Source organism: Lutra lutra, chromosome 5 (assembly GCF_902655055.1).
Source record: "Lutra lutra chromosome 5, mLutLut1.2, whole genome shotgun sequence".
Classification (NCBI taxonomy): Eukaryota; Metazoa; Chordata; class Mammalia; order Carnivora; family Mustelidae; genus Lutra; species Lutra lutra.
In genome coordinates, this window is record NC_062282.1 from 30,150,947 (window position 1) to 30,176,165 (window position 25,219).

General features: G+C 37.7%; 1 protein-coding gene across 2 annotated transcripts in view; it reads left to right on the plus strand.

Moving 5' to 3' along the window:
• Positions 1-25,219, plus strand: part of WDR70 (WD repeat domain 70) — a 308,541-nt gene that overhangs the window by 195,038 nt on the left and 88,284 nt on the right. For both annotated transcript variants that reach the window (XM_047730059.1, XM_047730060.1), the window contains one exon: positions 3,827-4,001. In XM_047730059.1, coding sequence (XP_047586015.1) covers positions 3,827-4,001 — 175 coding nt within the window. The remainder of the gene's footprint in view (positions 1-3,826; positions 4,002-25,219) is intronic.

Sequence of the window (25,219 nt, forward strand, 5' to 3'; positions counted from 1 at the left end):
TAACCATAAGAGGAAAGCATTCAGCCTTTCTTCATTAACAAGTATATTACTTGTAAGTTTTTCATAGATATCCTCAAACAGGCTGAGGAAGTTCCATCTTATTCCTAGTATGTGGAGAGTTCTTATCATGAGTCAATGTTGGATTCTTTTTAAATGTTTATTTTGCATGGATTGAGATGATCATATATCTTCTATTGTCTGTTGATGTGATGTATTAATTTTCATTCCTTTCAGTTCTTTCATTCCTGTTTTTTTTTTAAAGATTTTATTTATTTATTTGACAGACAGAGATCGCAAGTAGGCAGAGAGGAGGAAGCAGGCTCCCTGCTGAGCAGAGAACCCGATGTGGGGCTCTATCCCAGGACCCTGGGATCATGACCTGAGTCGAAGGCAGAGGCTTTAATTCACTGAGCCACCCAGTTGCCCCTCATTCCTGGTTTAAATACTCTCAGCCATAGTGTATTATTATATTTATACACTGCAAGTTGAACAATTTACTGATATTTTGTTAAGGACTTATGTTTCTGTGTTTATTAGGATATGGAAACATAGTTTTCTTTTCTTGTAGTGACTTTGGTTTTGGCATCAGGGTAGTGCTGGCCTTATACAATGAGGAGTGATGGCAAGTGTTCCTCTTCTATTTTCTGGAAGAGTTTGTATAGAGTTGGTATTATTTCTTTCTTAAATGTTTGGTAGAATTCAACAGTGAAGCTATCTAGATTTTTCTTAATGGGAAGATTTTTAACTATATATTCAGGCTCTTAATCATGTAAGAATATTCCAGTTATTTATTTCTTATTGAGTGAACTTTGGTAGTTAGTGACTTTTAAGGACATTTCTCCATTTCACCTAAATTATCAAATTTAGGTGAAATTCATGCATGGAATTCCCTTATTCTTTTAATGTTGTTATGCTTTATGGTGATGTCATCCTATCTTCCATTTCAAATATTGATATTTGATATTGTCTCCAATTTTTGCTTTTTTTCATCAAACCAGTTAGAGGTTTATTAATTTTGTTGATCTTCTTAAGGAACCAGCTTTTGGTTTCTCTGTTGTTTTTCTGTTTTCTATTTTATTCATTTGTATCCTCATTTTTATTATCTCCTTCCTTCTACCTGCTTTAGATTGAATTTTCTCTCTTTTTTTCTAGTTTCTTTTTAAAAACATTTTATGTATTTATTTGAGAGTTAGAGAGAGAGCTTGCACAAGTTGGGGAAGTGGCAGAAGGAGAGGGAGAGAGAGAATCTAAAGTAGGCTCCATGCCCTGTGCAGGGCAGGGCATGATCCCATGACCCTGAGATCATGACCTGAGCAGAAATCAAGAGTCAGACACTTATTAACTGACTGAGCCACCCAGGTGCCCCTTTTTTTTCTAGTTTCTTAAGGTTGAATCTTAGGTTGTTGATTCCAGCCTTTTTTTTCCCTATTATATATAATTAATGCTGTATTTTCCTTCTGTGTTTTTTTTAGCTGAATACCATAAATTTTGGTATATATTTTAATATTTATTGGATTCAGAGTTTTTTCTGCTATGCTTTGTGATTTTTTTCTTTGACCTATGGATTATTTAGAATTCTATTTCTTAATTTCTTAATGTTTTGGAAAAGATATATTTTCAGATACATTTCTGTTATTGATTAATCTTATTTTTTGACAGTGTACATGCTTTGTGTGATTTTGGTCATTTTTAGTGTGTTAATATTTGCTTTATGACCCAGAGTATGTTCAGTGTGTACTTGAAAAGAAGGCACATTCAGTTGTAGTTGGGTGAAGTGTTATATAAATGTCAATTAGCTCAATTGTTTGGCCTTGTTTTTGAGGTCTTCTGTATCCTTACTAATTTTGGAGGTGGGCAGGGAGGGGGATACTTGTTCTATCAGTACTGAGAGAAGAGTGTTGAAGTATACAAATATAAATATGGGTTTCCTTTATTTAATTTTATTTCTATTAAGTTTGCTTTCCTCTTTTGAACCTCTGTTATTAGTGGCATATGCATTTAAGATTGTTATGTCTTCTTGATTGATGGGCTCCTTAGCATTATGTAAGTTTGCTCTTTGTCTTTAGTTTTATTCCTTGTTCTGAAGTCCACTTTGCAGACATTAATATGGTTGGTTACTCCAGCTTTCTTTTGATTATGTTCACCTGACACATTTCCCCCCCATCTTTTTACTGTTAATCTAAGTCTTTATATTTAAACATTTGTGTATATTTAAAAAATATTTTATTTTATTTTGTCTTTTTTTTTTTTTAATTAATTTATTTTAGAGAGAGGGAAAGTATGCACGCACATGAGCTGGGGATAGGGGTAGAGGTGGAGGGAGAGGGACAAGCAAGCTCCGCACTGAGCATGGAGCCCATCATGGGACTCGATCCCAGGACCCTGAGATCATGACCTGAGTGGAAACCAAGAGTTGGATGCTTAACTGACTGAGCCACCTAGGTGCCCCCATTTTTGTGTAATCAGCTGGATCTTGCTTTTACCTAATCCAGTCTGACAATTTTTGCCTTTTAATTAGAGTTTTTAGATGATTTCTAATAAATGTAATGACTTATGAGACTGAATTAAACCTACCATTGTGCTCTTTGGTTTATGTTTATCCCATAGTTCTTCTTTATTATCCCTTCCTGTTTTTATTTCATTTCCATCAGAATCTCTCTTCAAATAATATTCCACCATTTCCAGTATAGTATAAAACTATATTTCCGTGTCTTCCTCCTAACCTTTGTGCTATTGTTGACATACATTTTACTTGAACGTATGCTATAAATCTTATAATACATTGTTTTACTTCAGCCATTTATCTTTCAAAGAGATTTAAACATTTTCTAAAATGTCTTTTAAATTTATCTTCATTTTTACCATTTCTGGCAGTCTTCATTTCTTTGTGTAGATTCAGATTTCCATTTGCATTGTATTTGTTCTTCTTGAAGAACTTCCTTTAACATTTCTTTTAGTACATGTCTGAAGGAAATGAATTATCTCAGCTTTCATTCATCTGAAAAAGTATTTACCTTATTTTTGAAATATATTTTTGCTGCCTATAGAATATTAGATTGACTTTTTTTTTTCTTTTTTCTTTCAGAACTTTAAAGATGTTGTTCCATAGTGCTTTGGCTTGGATAGTTTCTGCCAAGAATTTGCTGAACTCATCTTTGGTTTTCTGTATTTTATGGCTCCCCCTCTCCCTGACCCTGGGTCATAAGGATCTTGTTTTAGCTTTCCTTAGTGGCAGTGTTCCTTTGCCTGTGATGTGAGCAGGCGGGTACTCTGTATCTCCCCCAGTCCTAGCCTGCTGTTTTTTGTTACTTGTTGAAAACTCAGGGGCAGACAATTTTGTTTCTGCTTCTCCCCCAGAGGCATGAAATCTTTGCCTGTGCCCTAGACAGGGACATCATTCTTTTGTGACTTATTTTTTCAGTGTGTTTTCTGGTGTGTATTATATAACAGTGCATTAACACGTGTAATTAATTTAGAAATTAGTGTGTGTATATAGGAGGTATATATTCAACAGTTTTACTGATCAGAGTGTATAGTCAGAGTTGTTTGGAGGCCAATGTTATAGAGGGTCAGAACTTACAACGCTGATAGATTTGAAGTAGAATTTGCTACTTGCTGTTTGATTTGAAGACAGCATGATTCAGATGGTTCACTTTATTGCAGTGAGTAACTTCATTTATAAGTGGAGAATGTTTTACAGTACACATTTTATTTTAAAAATAATTATTAGATTTATATGCTTAAGAGGTGAAGCAGTTTTTATGAGCTCTTCTGAATTTTAAACTCCTTTCTTTTTTGTAAATGAAAATCTCTTTATTGTTTTTAGGACTGTGAGGACATGGGAAGTTGAAAATCCAAGGAAGCAAAGAAGTGTGTTTAAGCCACGGACGATGCAGGGTAAAAAAGTAATTCCCACCACGTGCACATATAGTAGAGATGGAAACCTCATAGCAGCTGCCTGCCAGAATGGAAGCATACAGATCTGGGACCGAAATTTGACTGTAAGTCTAGGTCATTCAAGTCCGCTTTTCTTAGAAGAAAACCACCTTATAAAGACGAGACAAACATCATGTTAAAATATTATGAAGGTCAGTTTCCTGAGTTTAGCCCTAATTTAAACTTCAGTGTTAGTTGATAAAACATTGGGACGTTTGCAGTAAACAGCATTTCAGCAAACATTCCAACTCAGTATTTTCCAATGTGTATGAGATTTTGTTTTTAAAATAGAGTAGATCTTTTAGTATAAAATTTAAAAAGCATAGTGCAGTTTTATTATTTGGTGTCTCAGTGTACTTGATTTTGAAAGCGAAGGATTTGATAGTAGTGTAAAACAAGACTAAGCAGAATACTAGAAAATACCCTTTAAAAGATTTAAGAAAACCATATGTATAGGATGGTCCATCAGTTGTTTTGCAATTATTTTTGTAGTAATTTAAATAATATTTTGTTTTGACATTCCATGACATTCCATTTGAATATTCGGGTGTCAGATTTCCTTTTACAGTTTTAGATCATTATTAGAATAAATAAATTTTTGAATTGGAAGGGATCACAGAATTCTATGTAAACAATTCTGCGAAATAATGAATATGAAAGTGTTTGGATTCTGGGAATTCAATAAACTTTAGAAAGAGTTTTGTTCTATGTAGAGATGGTACAACAAGATTTTTTTATAAGTGGAATGATTCTATTTTACCAATGTTAAAATGAAAATCTACACTAATGTAGTAATAGTATTTGTTTATCTTTATTTTAATTAAAGATCCTGATAAAATGATTAATTTAGTAACTTGTTAGAATTTATTGGGGTGCCTGGGTGGCTCAGTGGGTTAAAACCGCTCTGCCTTTGGCTCCGGTCATGGTCCCAGGGTCGTGGGGTCGAGCTCCGCATCAGGCTCTCTGCTCAGCGGGGAGCCTGCTTCCCCCTCTCTCTCTGCCTGCTTGTGATCTCTGTCTGTCAAATAAATAAATAAAATCTTTTAAAAAAAAAAGAATTTATTAAGTAACTCTACTACATGATAAGGCACTATTGTAGACACTGGGAATACTGCAGATTATAAAAAACTCCTCCCCTTTGGAGTTTATATTCTAGTTCTAGTTTAAAAATTATAAAAATAGTCTTTCAAATAAAATTGCCCATCATACATTTACGTTTTGAAAGACACCCTAGGAGACATTGTTGTCTTTTAGGCTGATGGGTTAAAATCATTTGTCTTAGAGTGAGGTAAAAAGTAATGATAGGGAAAAAAGAATCCATGTTGGTAATGCTGGAAATATCTTTGGCATTTTCTGTTTGTCAGATCTTTTTATTTCTGTTTTCATCTCTACTGTAAACCCTATAAAGCTTCATAACAGCACAGAGATCTTAAAAATCCTTTGAATTGTAAACTGAGTTTTAACCAAGCAATAAATTTTTTAGTAACTGGCTTTCATCGTCTCTGGGTGCTGTTGGATTAAACATAAAAATTCTAAGACATGAAGTTTTTTTTGTGTAGCTTTAGTAGTGGTGTCTTAGTATGTGCATATATGTGTGCCTCTCTCTTAGAACCCATATATTCTTATAAAGTTGAGTATAGTTTTTAAAGATTGGCTTTGCGTATCTCCTAAGATAATGAGTATCTTCTATTTCCATTTTTGTAAAAAATAAAGCTTTTTAAATGTCAATTTACCCCCCGCCATCTTTTAAGCTATTTTTCCTAATTATAGTCTTCGTTCTGTTTTCTTATAATTTAGTAGTACATGAAGTTATAGCATATTACATAACATCCTGTTTATTTTTATTCACATTTTTACATTTGCATGTACATCTGTCACCTAAAGACAAATCAAATAGAGAAGAAAAACTTGCTAGCAGGAAATACAGCTGGATTTAAGGACAGAATTTTACCAAATTTCTTACTATTACTTCAGCAATAATAAATTATCTGCAGGGAAACACTAAAGCTGAGATTAAAAAAAACAAAACAAAACAAAACCTAATAGCGGTCGTTTTTCTGTGTAGTAGCCAGAGAATTAGATGGTAAATAGTGATTAATACATGTGTGTGTTTTGTGACAAGTAAAACTATCATAATTGCCCTACTTAATCATAGAATTCTCATTAGAGAATTTAGCAAATTAAATGAAATATTTCTTTTTTAGAAGTAAGGTGTCTATTAGTGATAAATTCCTGTGTTCTCAAGACCTACCTCTGCTCTAGAATTACGTTGGCCAGTATTGTCACCACTAGCCACATTTGACTCTTTCAATTTAAATAAATTAAAATTTGCAATTAAAATTTCAGTTCCTTAGTCACGTGGCACTTTTCAAGTGCCAAGTAGCCACATGTGTCTAGTTATGTGCTACTTACTGAACAGCACAGATCAAGAGCATTCCCGTCACTGCAGAGAGTTCTGTTGGAAAGTGCTGCTCAAGAGGAGTGTTTGTTTGCCCAACATCCCTTTCAGAAGTCATGGATGATGGCCCGTCTGTCCGTTTGAGGGAAGAGCTTTTCAGAGGAGCTTCTACAGGTCTGTAGTGCCTCCTTGGTCCCTCAGCCCCCATTCACCAGCGTATATCCGAGCAGTGGCAAGAAAGCCCATGTGTGGTTGGAGTAAGGTGAGGGAGGTGCAGAGCAGTGGGAGGTGACATGGGGAGGTAACAGCGTGCGCTCTGACTCAGGTTCCATGTGTGCAGAGGCCCACTCAGCCCGCACCATGCTCCTCCTATGTGCTCGCGTGGCTTTTCCCCCTCACCTCTTTGAGTCCTTTGCTCACATTTTCTCTTCTCGGCAAGGTCTCCCTGACTCCACCCTACAAAAAATTTCAGCCTTCTCCCCACCAGTGGCACTCTTCTATCCCCTCTTATTTTCTTCTGTCGTACTGATCAGCATCTTACATACTCCACTGTATATCTTCCATACTTGTTTATTGGCTGTTTGCCTCCAGTAGGATATTGGCTCCATAGAGAAAGGATTATTGTCTATTTCACTCCCTGTTGGATTCCCAGAGCAAAGAACAGTACCTAATCTACGGTAGATCTTCAACAATGATTTGTTAAATGAAGGAATGAATGAATGTATTCTGCAAGGGTAGCAAAATAAGGTTGTCAGTTTGTTTCTGGGAAGACATTTAAAAATGGCAACATAAAAAAAAACTTCTATTTCTATGAAACCACAATGAAATAGAGATAGAGAAGAGATAGGGGAGAAATAGACTGACGTAATTTTGGGTATATCCTTAATAATGTATGAATATACAATCTGTATTAACATAGGTAGATTTTTAAAAACTATTTTCATGGCTCTCAAGCCTAATTTCTGACTTTTAAAATATTCCAGCGTTGTATGGTCTCATGAGTATCTAACGGTTTCTTCTGTTCATATAAAAACACATAGCACATTATTTGGACATATTTTTTCAAAGCAGTGTTGCTGTTCTTGAATGTCTGTTAAGAATCTATGATATGCTAGACCCTTTACTAAAAGAACATTCTGTATTTGCTTGTCTTGCAATCAGTATTTATAAACTAAGATTTTGGCAGGAAAATGGGGACCATTCCTATTTATTTATTTATTTTTGCCTTCCCTAGACACAGGTGATAGGAGGGAATAGTATCCAAAGTTGTTCCATTTGGCAGTAGAGGACTGTCAGCAGTAGCTTGATTCACTTGCCACCTGATTGCCTCTTACTTCTCCTTTTGCCTGCATTGCCTGCCCAAATTCTGGGGCTGTGCCTTTTGGGAAAATGACCACATACTGCAGCCCCCTATCAGGAAAACTTCAAGCCTAAGAGATTTTACAGAGATGCATTTCTTCAGCTCAGTGGCTGATCAGCGCCCTTACTATCAGCTGCCCTAGAGAGTGGTTGGTATGGATTAGAGAAGGGCTTGGGCAGGAACTAGTAATGACGTTGGGAGATAAGTTTCTGGGCAAATGAAGCCCCAGTGTGTAAGAGAACAGGTATAAAGGAGAGAGACTGTGGGAAATAAAGTTACCAGGAGTAGCTTAGATCTAGTGCACTACAGATCTTTAAATGTCTTCAGTCACTGTCAGGTAACCCATGTTGAGCTTAGGTTGATTTATGTCCTTTTTCACCTTTCCCTTTATTTTTGTATAAACGTGACTTAAAAGGTTTTGTTTTTATATATAGAGAGAATTTGCAGTTTGCTTTTTTTACTTGTAAGTGAATAGGTAGACCTCTAATTTCTTTATTTAAATAGGATCATAATATTACACATGTGAAAGAGATTTTTCAAAGAATTTATTTATTTTTATTAACTTCTTTGTTCTCATTATTCTGTCTCTACCCCTAAATGCTTGTAAATTATCTGGGATGTATTTTTCTGTACTTTTCTCCATATCTCTGTATCTGTACCTAGCTAGCTAGTTAGCTGTCTATATTAGGAGCATTTCACCTGGTATTTTGGAACACCTACCACCTCACTGAGAATGAAACAAAAGAAATTTAAACTCATTAGGTAGTTTGTAAAAAGGAGAATAATCTGTAAGATAATTTATAACCAGATGCTACCTGATGAGTGTCCAGAATATGGAAGAGTTAAGGAAGGCTTAGAGGGTCAGGGTATATGCATAGTCAGGACCTCTCAGAGGTATGGAATTTAGATAACCAAGGGAATCAGTTGGGATTACAGACTAATAATGCTATTATTTTACTAACCAACATAACAAGGGCTATTCTGTGTTAAAGGAGTCACATTGAAAGGTTCTTTTGAGATTGTTATTTCTCAAAATGTTTTGAATCTTTTCTTTTAAAATTGCCATCAAGCTAATTTCAGATAATGGCAACTACCACAAGGAAAATAAAGCAGAATAAAAAGAATGTTTTGTGGGAGGGGTGGTACTTGAGTCCCTGGGTACCTTTAAGTTGCTTGAAGTCTCACAGAAATCATTCCTCACTATTGGAGACTATCTGCTGTGCCTTGTATTTTATATATAGATATATATAAAATACAATATATATATATGTATATATAGTATATGTATATGTATGAATGTATATGTATATGTATGAATATACAATCTGTATTAACATAGGTAGATTTTTAAAAACTATTTTCATGGCTCTCAAGCCTAATTTCTGACTTTTAAAATATTCCAGCGTTGTATGGTCTCATGAGTATTTAACGATTTCTTCTGTTTATATAAAAACACATAGCACATTCTTTGGACATATATATACACACATATATATAACATATATAGTATATATATTAATTACATATATAATTATGTATAATTAACTATATATATATAGTATATTTTTCCTGAGCATTCTATACATCGTTTTCCTGATTCAGGAAATGAGGGCATGATCACCATCTCATCAGATTATTTTGAGGAATATGTTAGGTAATATATTAAAAGTACCCAGAATGGGACTTGCACGTAACAGTTTCTTGGTAACTCTCGGTCTTCTTTCTCCTTTTCCTCTTTAGCTTCTAATCAGCTTACAGTTTTTGTAGAGTGGTTGGATCTCAGGATGCTGTTGAACTCTGACTGTGAACGTGTCATGAATTTCCCAGATTTCTTGGTGACTGAAGGTGTGGCTTAGAAAGATGAGAATGTAGATCCCTGTTACAGCTGTCATTCAATGTATAAAAATACAGTCACCATCAATTAATGAGAATGTTATGTACCCACCGGCTAGTGTGCCTGAGTAGATGTATGAACTGTAATTACCTTTTTAAATAAACACTTGGGAGAAAACATGTGACATACAGATTGTTCTGTAGTGTTTTTAACAGGCATATTTTTCGAAGTTTACTTTTCAAAAAAAGTGTGTCATTGTCTCACAACACAAATAATCATCAGACTTGCACAAAATTACTTGCAGGCCCTGAAGTTAAGTTCTAATTTGTCAATTATTTTAATGAAAGCTTTAAAGTTTTACTTATAATGCTTTTAGGAAATGTTGTATACTGTTGGAAACAACATTTTTTAAATGAGAAAAGGTTAGGTTAAAAGATTTTTCTTTTAAATATAAGTGATTATTGTCCTTGGTTTTTGAGGTCAGGAATAATAGAGCAATTGCATTTTAAGACTTTCAGTTAAGTAGGGTAAATTAAACACATTCCACTCGGCTCTCTCCTGAAACACCACTAAAATGACAGAAAGGGCATTTTTAAGAGCATGGATGAAGAGAATTAGAGGGGAGATGACAGCAGAAAAGAGAACTCAAGGCACTTTGGGAAGCTGGAAACCAGATGCAGGAATGGTAACTGACTTAGCCAAGGAGAGAAAAGCGGAACCTTAGCAGTGGTGGGAGCAGCCAGTAAAAGTCCAACCGACTTATCCTTTGGGTCCCTTCTCTGTCATGTGCAACCATATCACTGTTCTTCCCTCTTCTTCCCTCACCCTGACAGAACACCAAAGAATTACTGTTGGGTGTTAGAGACTGTATTCCAGGTAAAGCTGCGATAAGGGGAATATCCTTATGTGGAGGTGTGTTTCTCCCCCCCTCCCCATTGTTACTATAATAACAATTACTGGTGTTTCCTGTGGGGTAGGTGGTATTTTAAACACTTGATGTGTAATATTTCATTTAATCCTTATCGCATTCCTGTGATGCAAGTACTATTACTATCATCACTTTGCAAAGGGAGAGATAAGACACAAAGAGGTTGAGTTGCCTATCAAAGATTACAGTCAGTAAGTGACAGAATTGAGATTTCGTCTCAGGCAGGTGGTTCAAGGGCCAGTACCACAGCTTAGCAAAATACAGCCCGTGTGCCCAATATAGCCCACCATCTGGTTTCCTATGGCCTGAAAACTCAGAAGGGCATTTACATTTTTAAATGGTTGTATCGTTGTCTCATGTAATAAATTATCGCAAACTTAGTGATTTAAAACACAAATTTATTATTTTACATTTTTGTGGGTTAGAGGTCTTACTGCACCAAAAGTAAGGTAGTTAAGGGCTGTGTTCCTTTCTGGAGGCTTCAGGAGAACATCTGTTTTCTTGCCTTTTCCAGCTAGTAAGAGTCACCCACATTCCTTGGCTCATGGCCCCTTTCCTCCATCTTCAAGGCCAACAACAGTGAGTGGAGGCCTTTCACATCACAACATGGTGACCTTCTCTTCTGTTTCCCTCTTTCACTTTTAAAGACCCTTGTGATTACATTGGATCAACTCAGTAATCTGGAATCGTCTCCCTATTTTAAGATCAATTTTCTCAATATTAATTCAGTCTGAAACCTTAATTCCCCTTTTGCCGTGTAAAATAACTTATTCACAGATTTAAGGAACTAAGATGTGGAAATCTTTGGGGGGCATTATTCTGCATACTTCAATGATACACAACATTTAAAAAAGTCAAAGTATTGGGGCACTTGGGTGGCTCAGTCATTAAGTGTCTACCTTGGGCTCAGGTCATGAATCCAATGTCCTGGGATCGGCGTCCTGGGATCGAGCCCTGCATCCGGGCTCCCTGCTCCTCCCTCTCGCACTCCCCCTACTTGTGTTCCCTCTTCTCACTGTGTCTCTTTCAAAGAATGAACAAATAAAATCTTTTAAAAAAATCAAAATGTGAACAATATTTCATGACATGAAAATTACGTGACTTCAGATTTCATAGTCATAAAATTTTATCAGAGCAGCCTCGCTCATTCATTGTCATATTGCCTGGGGTGGTTTTGGCTTTGCAGCAGCAGAGTTGCAACAGACTCTATGGCCTTTAAAGCCTGAAATATTTACTGTCTAGCCTGACATAGTGTTTCTAATCAGCTTTTTAGCACCTTACTCTTATATATGAATGGACAGACGAGGGTTACCAGACATTTGAGGAAATCTTTTAATATGAAAGACAGAGATTAAAGCAAACAGACTAACTCAGAGTGGGGAGAGAGGCAATGTAGAAAAGAGAAGAAAATTTGAAGAAAAAAAATCCTATAATTCATATTCCAGAGAGAAAAGAGAAAATATTACAACCAAGAAACTAAGCAGAATACTACAAAAAATTTTTGGACACTTAGAGTTCAAGCAGGAGCTCTTGGAAAGTAAATGGATGATACTAGGGGTTGGACATCCATAGGAGTGTTGAAAGATAGAGCCAGAGAAATCTACTAGAAAGGAGAATAAAACACTGAGAATGATAGTCTTTTAAAAGGGTCAATTTTGACTTGAAAAGTCTAGAAAAAGAAAATTTAGAAGAGGGTGGACGGAATTAGATAAGAATTAGTTACTCTTCCCTCTCAAAAAAAAAAAAAAAAAATCAGAACTGAAAAAACCATAATTTTCCGGATAGGAAGGCCTCATCGAATACTCACTACAGTGAATGAAAAAGACTCCCGTTAAGCTATGGGTCATGAACTTCCCGGGCACCAGGCTTATAGAGAAGATACTAAGAAATCTCAGAGAGAGAAGCAGAAGAAACATGTAACAGAAGGATAATGGGGCATGTAATTAAGTATGTTGGTAAGGTAGTTGTTCAGTGTGGGTTCTTGGGTCAGTAGAGAAGAAAGCAAAGAGCAAGAGGGGCGGATAGATGGAAGGGAGGCAGAAAGATCACATCATTGATTCCACAGAAATTATTGAACATCTTCTCTGGTCCAAGCCCTATTCTGGGTGCTTGGCACCTACCACAATGAACAAAATAGTGACCCGAAGCAGTGTGCTTTCAAATGCCCTGGAGAAGCTGGAAAATTGATATTTTGAGGACGCATCATAAGATATTATGTAATCTGAGTATTTTGAAGAATAAAATATAAGACTTTCCAAGCACCAAATTCAGCTTTTTCTCCTTTTTCCTCTTTTTTCAGTCTTTCTTCTCCTTATTGACAGTATTACTCTTTGAAACAACTTCTTCTCCTACTAATTTCCCTTTTCTTTTCCGTTTTTTTTTTTAATTTCCCTTTCCTATAACCAGTGTCAGTCTTATAAATTCTGTTTTAGTGGCCCTCACATCCGCCCCCTCCGTTTCACCTTCTTTGCCTTCCTTCTACTTCAGACTTGCATCATCTCCAGCCTGTGTTTCTGGGTATCCTCACCTTTCTCTGCCCATTCCCTCTGGTATACCCAGTTCCAGTTTAAATCTCATTAAATGCAACGCACACCGCTTCAGTGCTCACCACATACTGAATATAGTTCATATTTCCTCTGACTGACACCTACAGCCTCTCAGTTTATCTTTAACCAGCCTTTGAATATCTCCCACGACTTTCTCCATAAATAGAAAAACTTCTTAAGAAAATCAGACTTAATTATACTTTGTTCCCTCTTGATCATCCTCTTCTGCCTTGCTGCCTTTCTCAAAACTGACCGCTCTGCCCTGTGTGCTTCTCCTGCGAGCCCCCGACTGCGGGTGGTGATTTCATTCTTTGGAAGCCAGATCAGATGCTGTTCCCTGCAGGCTGCTCCTGAACGGTGGGCCAGAAGATTATTTGTCCAGGACTGTAAGCCCTGTTGAATGTTTTTTAAGAAATAATTTTCTACTTTAAAATCTCATCATTTTAATAAGTGAAGAATGCTTTGCCTCAGTTTGGCCCATGGTGATGGTGGATTCCCCCAGAAATGTCCATTAGTGACCTAATGTTACTGCAAGCAGTTGGATAGGGAAGGGGGTGATTGAAATAGTGAAATGGTACAAGAATTTAGTGTCTGCCTCTCTCTTCAACCTCACCTGCCATCCTCCTCCTCCTCCTTTTCCTTCCCCTTCTTCTTCTTCTTCTTCCTCTTCTTCTTCCATAAGACTTATTTATTTATTTGAGAGTGAGAGAGAGAGAGAGAAGAGAGAGCATGTGCAAACAGGGGGAGGGGCAGGAAGAGAGGGAGAAAAGCAGACTTCCCACTGAGCAGGGAGTCTGACACGAGGCTCCAGCTCAGGACCCTGAGATCATGACCTAAACCCAAATCAAGTGTCGGAAACTCAACTGACTGAACCATCCAGGCGTCCCATCTTACCTTCTTTATGCTCATTAAACTCCAGATTAGCTGGCCGCTTTCCATTCCTCAAATACTTCTAAGCCTTGTCCCGCTGTGGAGCCTTTGTACTTGTTACCCTTGGTGCTTGTAGGCCTTTGTCATGGTTTATTGCTTTGGCTCTGGCAGCTAATTTCTCATTCTGACCTCTGGCAAAATGTCATCTCAAAGAACCACAAAGCAGTGTAATAGTAGAGAATATGCACTAAGAAGGCTAGTTCTAGAGCAAGGCTTGATTTCCGTCTAGAGTAGTGCCCTTGTTCTCCCTGACCCTGTATCTCTGTCTCATTGCCTAAAGTATACTATTGTCCTTAGAACATTTACCACTGGATAATTATTTTGTTTTATTTTTCAGTTGTCTGCTCATTTGGTTTGTCTCCTCCTAACAAAAGCTTCGTAGGGTCAGGGACTTTGTCTTATTTGCTATTTTCCCATCCCTAAAAAGAGCATGACATGACATTTAGTATGTACTCCCCCTAAATATTTGTTGAGTCAGTGCATGGATGCTATCCGATCATCATAGGTTTTATCTTGAGGTGGTTTTGTTTTCAGTTACCATTATTCTTGTTTTTAATTTTTTGATTACTGTTAATCAGGCTTTTTAATTATCAAATAAATGTGTTGTTACAAGTTGTTTCAGCCGTCAGTATGGAGTGATGTTTATTTGTGTTGAAAGTATTTTCAGTCTATTTTTTCCAGAAAATACATTTTTAAAGCATATGATATATTTTTTAAAGATTTTATGTATTTATTTGACAGAGAGAGAGAGATCACAAGCAGGCAGAGCAGCAGGCAGGGAGAGAAGGGGAAGCAGGCTCCCTGCTGGGCAGAAAGCCTGATGCAGGGCTCTATCCCAGGACCCTGGGATCATGACCTGAGCCAAAAGCAGAGGCTTTAACCCACTGAGCCACCCAGGCACCCCAAAGCACATGATATTAATAATAGCTAATAATTACTGGATACCTTGTGCCAACCACTGTTCTGAGTATAGCTGTGTTAATTCATGTGACACTCAGAACTGTACTATGAGGTGCTACAATTAGCCACATTTTTAGATGAGAAAACTGAAACCCAGCAGAGAAAGGTTTACTGGCTTGCTGGAGGCTGGTCAAATCATACAGCCCCGCAGTCTGCACTAGGACCTGTGCTCTTAATCACTATGCGGCAGTACTGCATGGGTCACAACGGAGTGGTGCTGGTGGAGAGATTCTAAAGCTAGAGTATGGTGATGGTTGCACAGCTCCGCAAATTTACTAAAAAGCATTGAATCATACAATGACAATGGGTAAATTTTATGGTATTAAGTTGTATTTTGATAAAGCTGTTTAAAAAGTGACATATTATTAAAATGGGTCATAAACTTTTCAAAACTGCTCCTGCAGTGGAACTTTAAACCCTGAATTCTCTTGCCACTGGAATGAAGGAAGAGATAAAGCAGGTAATCTTCTTCCCTATTTAAATTGGCTAAGGACAGGGGCGCCTGGGTGGCTCAGTCGGTTAAGTGTCTGCCTTCCACTCAGGTCATGATTCCAGGGTCCTGGGATTGAGCCCTACATCTGGCTCCCTGCTTTGTGGGGAGCCTGCTTCTCCCTCTGCCACTCCCCCTGCTTGTGCTCTTTCTCTCTCTCTCTCAAATAAATAAATAAAACCTTAAAAAAAAATTGGCTAAGGACAAAAAAGTTTACAGGTCATTGTTACATGCTCTTTGGAGACAGGGTTTTTTTTTCCCCTTTCTTCTTTAACTTTGGATCCACTGGGTATGGAACACATGTAGGAGGGATTTAATAAGTAGTTGCTGAATTAAATTTCAAGGGCTTAATTTACCTATACCCTCAATATTTAGATTTTCCAAACATCCTTGCTTTCATATTCTAATTTTGCACAGCATCTTGAAAAAGGCCGAACTTATGCACTGCCTTGATGCAGTATTAACACACAGAAAGAAGAAAATATAACACATGAAAATAATGTGTGAAAAAATTCTTAGGTTTAGATGATCATATACTGATCAAAGTTGCCCAGGGAAGCCAGAAGAAAAATTATAATTGAATTAAGATAAGTATTTTTCTTATAAGACTATAAATATTCTTTTTTTTTTTTAAAGATTTTATTTATTTATTTGACAGAGAGAAATCACAAGTAAGCAGAGAAGCAGGCAGAGAGAGAGGAGGAAGCAGGCTCCCTGCTGAGCAGAAAGCCCGATGTGGGGCTCGAACCCAGGACCTGGGATCATGACCTGAGCCGAAGGCAGCGGCTTAACCCACTGAGCCACCCAGGCGCCCCTAGACTATAAATATTCTTAAAGCAATTTACCTTATAAGTAAAACTGGAAGAATTAGAATTTTCTCCTAAATGTGGTAGTAGAAACTTCTATGAATATCTGTGGATGTGTATTGATCATTAGAACAGAAAAAAATGGAAATTGGTTAGCCGAAACCCCCAGTGTAAAATACGTGAATAAGAGGGGTGCCCGGGTGTCTCTGTTGCTTGAGTGTATCATGGGCTCAGGTCACAATCTTGGGGTCCTGGGATCGAGATCTCCGGCTCCCTGCTCAGCAGGGAGTCTGCTTGTCCCTCTACCTCTACCCTCCCCACCCCTGCTCATGTGCTCATGATCATTCTCTCTGTCTCTCTCAAATAAATAAATAAAATCTTTAAAAAAATGTGATTAAGAGCTGCTGTTATGGAGTCAAATGTATAAACATTGTAAGTAAGCAGTTAGTATAATCTTACATTTTCTTTACACTGAATGAATAGACCACAGGGGCTATACAGATTCAAGAGAATGATAATACGTTTTGTCACTGTTTGGTGACTTGAATTTAGTCAAAATGTTAAAGTAATTATAAAATACCTGTAAAGAAGTAATACTTGTTTATCTGTAGGGCATGTAGTCGTGATTAGAGACAGTTCTTATGTAACTCTGTTTCGAGTTTCATTAGACATGTATCCAACACGTAGCTTATGATTTCCTCTGAAAACCTGGTGCCAACCTTTCCCCTATGTAATGGTTCCCAAAGAAGGTTAATTTGGGCTATTTTTTCTGATTATAAAGTAACCTACAGTTATTTGTAAAAATACTTGAAATAGAAAAGCATATGAAAAACATGAGTTATATATAACTACTCCACCCAGAGATAAGCATTTCTAGATTCTCTTCTGTACTCACATGTAAGGTGTGTGAGCCCTGCATGTGTTTGTTTCAGTGAGTTGGGTATTTTAGTAGCCCTAATAATTTAGCACCCCTCTTCCCTACATGAGTTCTAAGCAAAGAAATAAATAAGACTAATCACCAAAGCGTGATAGATGAAGCCCCAAATCCGCCTTTGCCACAGATGGAGGATAACAGCCAGAAATGCCTGCTGTCTAACTCCTAGCATTGGACAGTATTGGCCACCCAAGTCCCGTCCAACACTGAACCTGGCTAGGTATGCCTCAGGAAGACTTTGGGCATGGGAAAGGGGAGGAAAATTACTCCTTAAGGTCAGTTTACACCAAAGAAGGAAAAGGGAAGAACTAAGCCAAGTGCTGTCAGTTACTTTTTACCACAAGCACAGGTCAGATTAATGTACTACCTTCCTTCCTAGGAAAGAGTGAATGAGACTTGGGAAAAGGTTGGGGTGGGAGGCTGGTCAGGTCAAAGGGCCTCAGAGGAGTTTGAATATTCTTCTAGGATAATAGGAAGCCATTAGACGGATTCTAGAAGAATGACTTGATCCAAGTCGTATTCTTAAAAGAATCACTCTGGCCACTTTTTTTTTTTTAATTGAAGTATCATTAACGTACTGTGTTATATTATTTTCAGGTGTACAACATAATGATTCGGCAGGTGGGTTTTTTTTTTTATTATATTCAGTTAGCCACTGTATACTACATCATTAGTGTTTGATGTAGTGTTCAATGATTCATTAGTTACATATAACACCCGACAGTTCTATACATTACTAAACACTCACCATGATAAGTGTAGTTACCATCTGTCACCAGACAATGTTATTGAGTATATTTCCTGTGCTGTATTTTTCACCTCTGTGACAGTTGTTTATTTTATAACTGGAAGTTTGTACCTATTAATCCCCTCCATCTATTTCACCCATTCTCACCACCACCACCCCACATCCCCTTTGGAAACCCTAAACTCCATGCCACTTAGCATGGAGAATAGCTGTAAGGGGCAAAAGGTAGAAGTAAGGTGACTGGGGACTGGCTGTTGCAGATTTCCAGGTAATTTCTTGGACCAGGGTGGTAGTGGTAGAGGTAATGTTTGGATTTTGGAGACTTTTTTTGAAGCTAGATTGACAAATGGGTAAAATTTAATGTAAAGGTAATTTTTTCACAGCATTTTGAATTATGCCTTTTTAAAGAGTTGTGCACTGTGTTATAAAGAAAACCACAGGCCTAAAATGGTATCACTTAGGTTAAGGCCCCAAGTCAGTAAACCAACACATAATACCTAACCCATCTCTAGTTTCAACCCTCCAGGAATATAACCTTTATATTATAAGCTTTATAACAGGGAATTTTCTGGTCAGCACTAGGAAAATTACTGAGAGACCCTTCCTGTTACTCTTAAGAGGGCAACTTTGCCTAAAATAGTGGATTCTTTGCTAATAATTTCCTTTTGTCCACCCCCTCTCTATCTTTAAAAACCCTTTCTTTTCTGTAGCCCTGTGGAGCTCCCCTCTACTTGCTAGAAGGGATGCTGCCCATTTCATGCATTGATTAATAAAGCCAATTACATTTTTAAAGTTTCCTCGGTTGAATTTTTGTTATTTAACAACTGGTATAATAATAGAGCGTTTAATTTGAGAAATGACTCCATAAAACACATTTGATCAGGGGCGCCTGGGTGGCTGGGTGGGTTAAGGCCCTGCCTTCGGCTCGGGTTGTGATCCTGGGGTCTTGGGATGGAGCCCCACATCGGGCTCTCTGCTCAGCGGGGAGCCTGCTTTCCCCGCTCTCTCTGCCTGCCTCTCTGCCTGCTTGTGATCTCTGTCAAATAGATAAATAAAATCTTTAAAAAAAACCCACACATTTGATCAGCCATGTCGATGCAAATGGTGGGTATTCATGCTTTTTGACGGCTGAGTCATATTCCATCGTATATACGGACCACATCTTCTTTATCCATTCGTCCATTGAAGGGCATCTCAGTTCCTTCCACAGTTTGGCGATTGTGGATGTTGCTGCTGTGAATGTTGGGGTGCATGTGGCCCTTCTTTTTACTATCATCTGTATCTTTGGGATCATTACTTTTCATTCTTTCTGATTTTTTAAAAGATTTTATTTATTTATTTGATAGACAGAGATCATAAGTAGGCAGAGAGACAGGCAGAGAGAGAGAGAAAGGGAAGCAGGCTCCCTGCTGAGCAGAGAGCCCCATGCAGGGCTCGATCCCAGGACCCTGGGATCATGACCTGAGCCAAAGGCAGAGGCTTAACCCACTGAGCCACCCAGGTGCCCCATGCTGTCTGATTTTTTAATAGTAAGTAGCCTGTTTGGGGTTGAGAATTTGGATTACATGAAAATCTGTTTTGATGTTGTATTATTTTAGGTAATTTTAAATAGTTTGTTTTACTTTTAGGATTATCTTACATTATTTGGTAATGTGGAGTAAATGCTTCCTAATTCTATTTCCTTCCTTCCTTCCTTCCTTCCTAGAGAGAGCTAGCGAGCATGAGTGGGGGTGGGGGGAGCAGAAGGAGAGGAAAAGAGAGAATCTTAAGCAGGCCCCATGCCCAGTGTGGAGCCCTATGTGAGACTCAGTCTCAGGACCCTGAGATCATGACTTGAGCTGATATCAAGAGTCAGATACTGCGGTGCCTGGGTGGCTCAGTGAGTTAAGTCTCTGCCTTCAGCTCAGGTCATGATCCCAGGTCCTGGGATCAAGCTCCACGTCGGGCTCTGCTCAGCAGGGAGCCTGCTTCCTCCTCTCTCTCTGCCTGTCTCTCTGCCTACTTGAGATCTCTGTCTGTCAAATAAATAAATAAAATCTAAAAAAAAAAAAAAAAGTCAGATACGTACAATAATCCCTGAATCTTAAAAAAAAAAAAAAAAGAGTTTTTGCATCTTCTGTAGCATGAGTAAATTCCTTTGCAGTTGTCTAGATAGGGCTGTTATGTCATTTAAAATGGTGGATCTCTGCAGGGTGACTATAGCCTCTAGAAAGCCTATATAAGGGATTCCTCTCTAGGAGGGATATTTCCTGAGCTATGTTCCTCAGCTTCAAGACATCTATGATTTATTTTGTAAGCTGAAGAGGCCAAACATTACTGTTTTAATCATTATAAACAACATAGTAAATGTTAAATGTTCACTCAATAGAGCCACTAGTGGGGATTTTATATACAGAAAGTAATGTCTGAGCCAAAAATGTGAAAGCGTTCTCTGGGCTGTGTGCATTCTCTTTTAATCTACTCGTTGATTCGTTGCAACTGGAGAAGGGACATAACCAGTAATGGCTTAAGCTCTAAAACTCTTGGTGTTAACAGTGAACGTCCCTGTTCTGTGTTTTTGTTTTGTTTTTTAAAAATATCCTTCTTCTACTAATTATACAAGCCATATTATTTACCATATTTCATAGAACTCAGAAACTTATTTTTATGTATGATACCCAAATTACAGGGCATTTCCAGATTCTGGTAACTCTCAACACTTTGGAATATTTAACATATTTACCGGTTTTGTTCCGTATCAGAGTGTTTGTGTCTTTTAACTCTCTTCTACAAAGTAATGTAAGGATCCAGTCTTAATTCAGAAGTATCTTTAAAGTTATTGCCCCAACTTATTTATAATTATATAAAGCGTTATTCTCACAGCTGTCTGATAAAAATGTTTACTTTTTGCTGTAAAAGTTTTACTTTGGGTGGATAACACTGATCCTCACGAGGTAGGTGGTGAAGTCACCAATTGCTGTGTATATCCTATAATAACCCTGTTTTATTCCAAAAAACAGTTCTTATGGTCTCAATCTGATCATACAACACAGAGAGAAAGCACTTACTTGTTTTGTAAAACTACTTTCTTTTTGCCCACAATAAGTTACATTTTCATTGTGAGTGACTCGACAAGTATCTTTGCGCAGACTGACACACACCCACACATACATATACACACCCGTGCAATTTAAATAGAAGTTTACCAAAACAGTTCCTGATCTTGCAATGTACAGTGCACTCCCAATTGTTTTCATTTCACTTTATTTCATTGTACTTGTAATAATTTGTTAAATTGATTTTATGAACCACTAATGAGTTAGAATCCAGAGTTTACAAAATACCTCTGAAGCATGTCCCAGATATAATTTGATCTTTACAGTGACCTTGTGGTTATCGATCCTTTCAGGATACAATTAAAACCTGCATTTAAAAAACCAAAGTTCTGTGGGTCACCTGGATGGCTCAGTTGCTTAAGTGTCTGCCTTCCACTCAGGTCATGATCACAGGGTCCTGGGTTCAAGTCCTATATCGGGTTCCCTGCTCAACGGGGAGCCTGCTTCTCCCTCTGCCTGGTCTCCCTGCTTATGCTCTCTCTCTCTGACAAATAAATAAATAAAATCTTAAAGCACACACACACACACACACACACACACACACACACACACACAAAACTGCAAAAACAGAAGCTCTGATTGATGATGAAGAAGAAATGGCTTGGGGCACTGAGTGACCAGCAGGCATCATGAACACAGCTGTCCCTTCAAATGGTGAGAGAGAGGAAGGGGAGATGCTGAGATTTAGAACAGGAGGTGGATGGATGCAGTAGATGCTTTCTCTGCCTTAGGATTTTTGCCTCAGTCCTTCAGGACATCTGCTATGCTACCAGAAATCACTAGTCGTTAGACTGTACTAGGTTGCTGGTATCTTGAAAAGCTACCAAAATTAGTTTGTCCAGAACTCTACCTTTGAGATTCCTGTGGTTTACCCCCAGAAATCCCAACCATACTCATCCAGTCCAGTTTCATTAGTTAAGTGTGTTTCTCAAACTTCATTTGTTTGCGTACTATTCCCATAACTTTTCCCATCCCTCTACGCTATCTCGTTAACTACTTAATTTTAAAACACTGATTTTTGGGGCCCCTGGGTGGCTCAGTTGTCGGGTATCTGCCTTTGGCTCAGGTCATGATCCTACGGTCCTGGGATCGAGCCCCGCATCGGGCTCCCTGCTCGGTGGGGAGCCTGGTTCTCTCTCTCCCACCCCCTCTGCTTGTGTTCCCTCTCTTGCTGTGTCTCTCTCTGTCAAATAAATAAAATGTTAAAAAAAAAAAACAACACTGATTTTTCCACAGTTTGGCAATTGTGTCCATTGCTGCTATGAACATTGGGGTATACACGGCCCTTCTTTTCACTACATCTGTATCTTTAGGGTAAATACCCAGTAGTGCAGTTGCAGGGTTATAGGGTAGCTCTATTTTTAATTTCTTAAGGAATCTCCACACTGTTTTCCAAAGTGGCTGCACCAACTTGCATTCCCACCAACAGTATAAGAGGGTTCCCCTTTCTCCACATCCTCTCCAACACATGTTGTTTACTGTCTTGTTGATTTTGGCCATTCTACCTGGTGGAAGGTGGTATCTCAATGTGGTTTTGATTTGAATCTCCCTGATGGCTAATGATGATGAACATTTTTTCATGTGTCTGTTAGCCATTTTTATGTCTTCTTTGGAGAAGTGTCTGTTCATGTCTTCTGCCCATTTTTTGACGTGATTATCTGTTTTGTGTGTGTTGAGTTTGAGGAGTTCTTTATAGATCTTGGATATCAGCCCTTTGTCTGTAGTGTCATTTGTGAATATCTTCTCCCATTCCGTTGGTTGCCTCTTTCGTTGACTGTTTCCTTTGCTGTGCAGGAGCTTTTGATCTTGATGAAGTCCCAAAATTTCAGTTTCACTTTTGTTTCCTTTGCGTTTGGGGACATGTCTTGAAAGAAGTGGCTGTGGCTGATGGTAAAGAAGTTACTGCCTGTGTTCTCCTCTAGGATTTTGATAGATTCCTGCCTCACATTGAGGTCTTTTATCCATTTTGAGATTATCTTTGTGTATGGTGTAAGAGAATGGTCGAGTTTCATTCTTCTACATATGGCTGTCCAATTTTTCCAGCACCACGTATTGAAGAGACTGTCTTTTTTCCAATGTATATTTTTTCCTGCTTAGTTGAAAATTATTTGACCATAGAGTTGAGTGTCCATATCTGGGCTCTCTACTCTGTTCCACTGGTCTGTGTGTGTCTGTTTTTGTGCCAGTACCATGCTGTAGTAGTACAGCTTTGTAGTAAAGCTTGAAATCAGGCAACGTGATGCCCCCAGCTTTGTTTCTCTTTTTCAACATTTCCTTGGCGATTCTGGGTCTCTTCTGGTTCCATACAAATTTTAGGATTGTTTGTTCCAGCACTTTCAAAAATGCTGTTGGTATTTTGATTGGTATGGCATTGAAAGTATAGGTTGCTCTGGGCAGCGTACACAATTTAACAATATTTATTCTTCCGATCCAGGAGCAGGGAATGCTCTTTCATCTTTTTGTGTCTTCTTCAGTTTCTTTCATGAGTGTTCTGTAGTTCCTCGAGTACAGATCTTTTACCTCTTTGGTTAGGTTTATTCCCAGGTATCTTCTGGTTCTTGGTACTATAGTAAATGGAATCGCTTCTCTGATTTCCCTTTCTATATTTTCTTTGTTAGTATATAAGAAAGCACCTGATTTCTGTGCATTGATTTTGTATCCTGTCACAGTACTGAATTGCTGTATGAGTTTTAGTAGTTTGAGGGTGGAGTCTTTTAGGTTTTCCATGTAAAGTATCTTGTCATCTGTGAAGAGAAAGAGTTTGACATCTTCTTTGCCAATTTGAATACCTTTTTTTTTTTTTGGTTGTCTGATTGCTGTTGCTAGGACTTCTAGTACTATGTTGAACAACGGTGGTGAGAGTGGACATCCTTGTCGTGTTCCTGATCTCAAAGGGAAGGCTTTCAGCTTTTCCCCATTGATGATGATACTTGCTGTGGGTTTTTTTATTTTACAATTATAAATACTTTTTAAATTGAGATAAAATGCACATAACATACAACCATTTTATTTTTATTTTTTCATTTTAAAATATGTAATTTTGTGGTGTTTAGTGTGTTCTCAGTGTTGTGCAACCACCAGCTTTCTCTAGTTTCAAAACTTTCTCATCATGCCATAAAAATACCCAGTGCCCATGAAGTAACCACTCCTCATTCTCCCTTCCTAAGGGAAACATTGTAACACCACCATAAGCAAAAAGCCAATGTTGCTGTTAATAGAACATAGCAATTATTAAAATTGCATTAAAAACAAAACAATCATAAATACTTGCTAGATACTATTGTCAGCCAAGGCTCTGTGTCTGAATTTTTTTCTGTATTAAAGAGATAATTAGCAAGTGTTATGGAGGTAAAAAGACAAATCAGTGCTAAATCAAGACTTTGGCTTGGAATTGTAGGAGAATTTTAAAAATAGTTTTCTATGAGATTCACTACCATTTAATGCTATTTCCTTTTACCACCTAAAATCTGTGTTGCTATAGCTGAATTCATCCAACCCCCACCCCATCTTCTCACTTACTTCATTTTTAAAGGGATTCTGTATTATTCCCAGAGTTTTCTATAGAAATTCAGAATGTGTTCTACCAAGTATGGTGATTGCAATCTTCATCATTATCCTTGATTATATAAAATTAGGTATTACCAAATAGTGAACTAGATGCTTTGGGAGTTTTAAAGAAAAGACACAGATTCAACTCTGGAATGATATAAATCTTTGTTGTAAAAATCTATGCACAATTAATACTTAGGAAATAAAACTCATAATAGTAGACAAGTAGGTTGATTGTATTCTAAAAGTTCACTGGTTTAAATTGTTTGGAACTTGTATAGTTTTTTGTAGAAACAGTATTAATATTAGTCAGTATTGTGAATATTCTAGGTTAGCCCAAATGAACTTATCTTTCTGCACTCTTCTTTATGTTCCCTGTAGGTAGGTTTGGTAGGACAAAAAGAGTACTTTGCCTCCCAAGCTTCAGTTTACTTATCTGAATAATAAACTTCATCTTCGTGTGGTTATACAGATCAAATGAGATAACCTTTGTGAAATTACAAAGCACCAGTACCTCGTCCTTAGGTGAAGGTCAATAAGTGTGCCTTTTTTTAATTTAGTCACTCATGTTCATAGTCTGGTTAGGTTGTTAGGAGAACTACATCAAGACTATATGCCCACAGGCACTTAGGTGGCTCAGTCGGTTAAGCATCCGCTTTGGCTCAGGTCATGATCCCAGGGTCTTGGGATCGAGCCCCACATGGG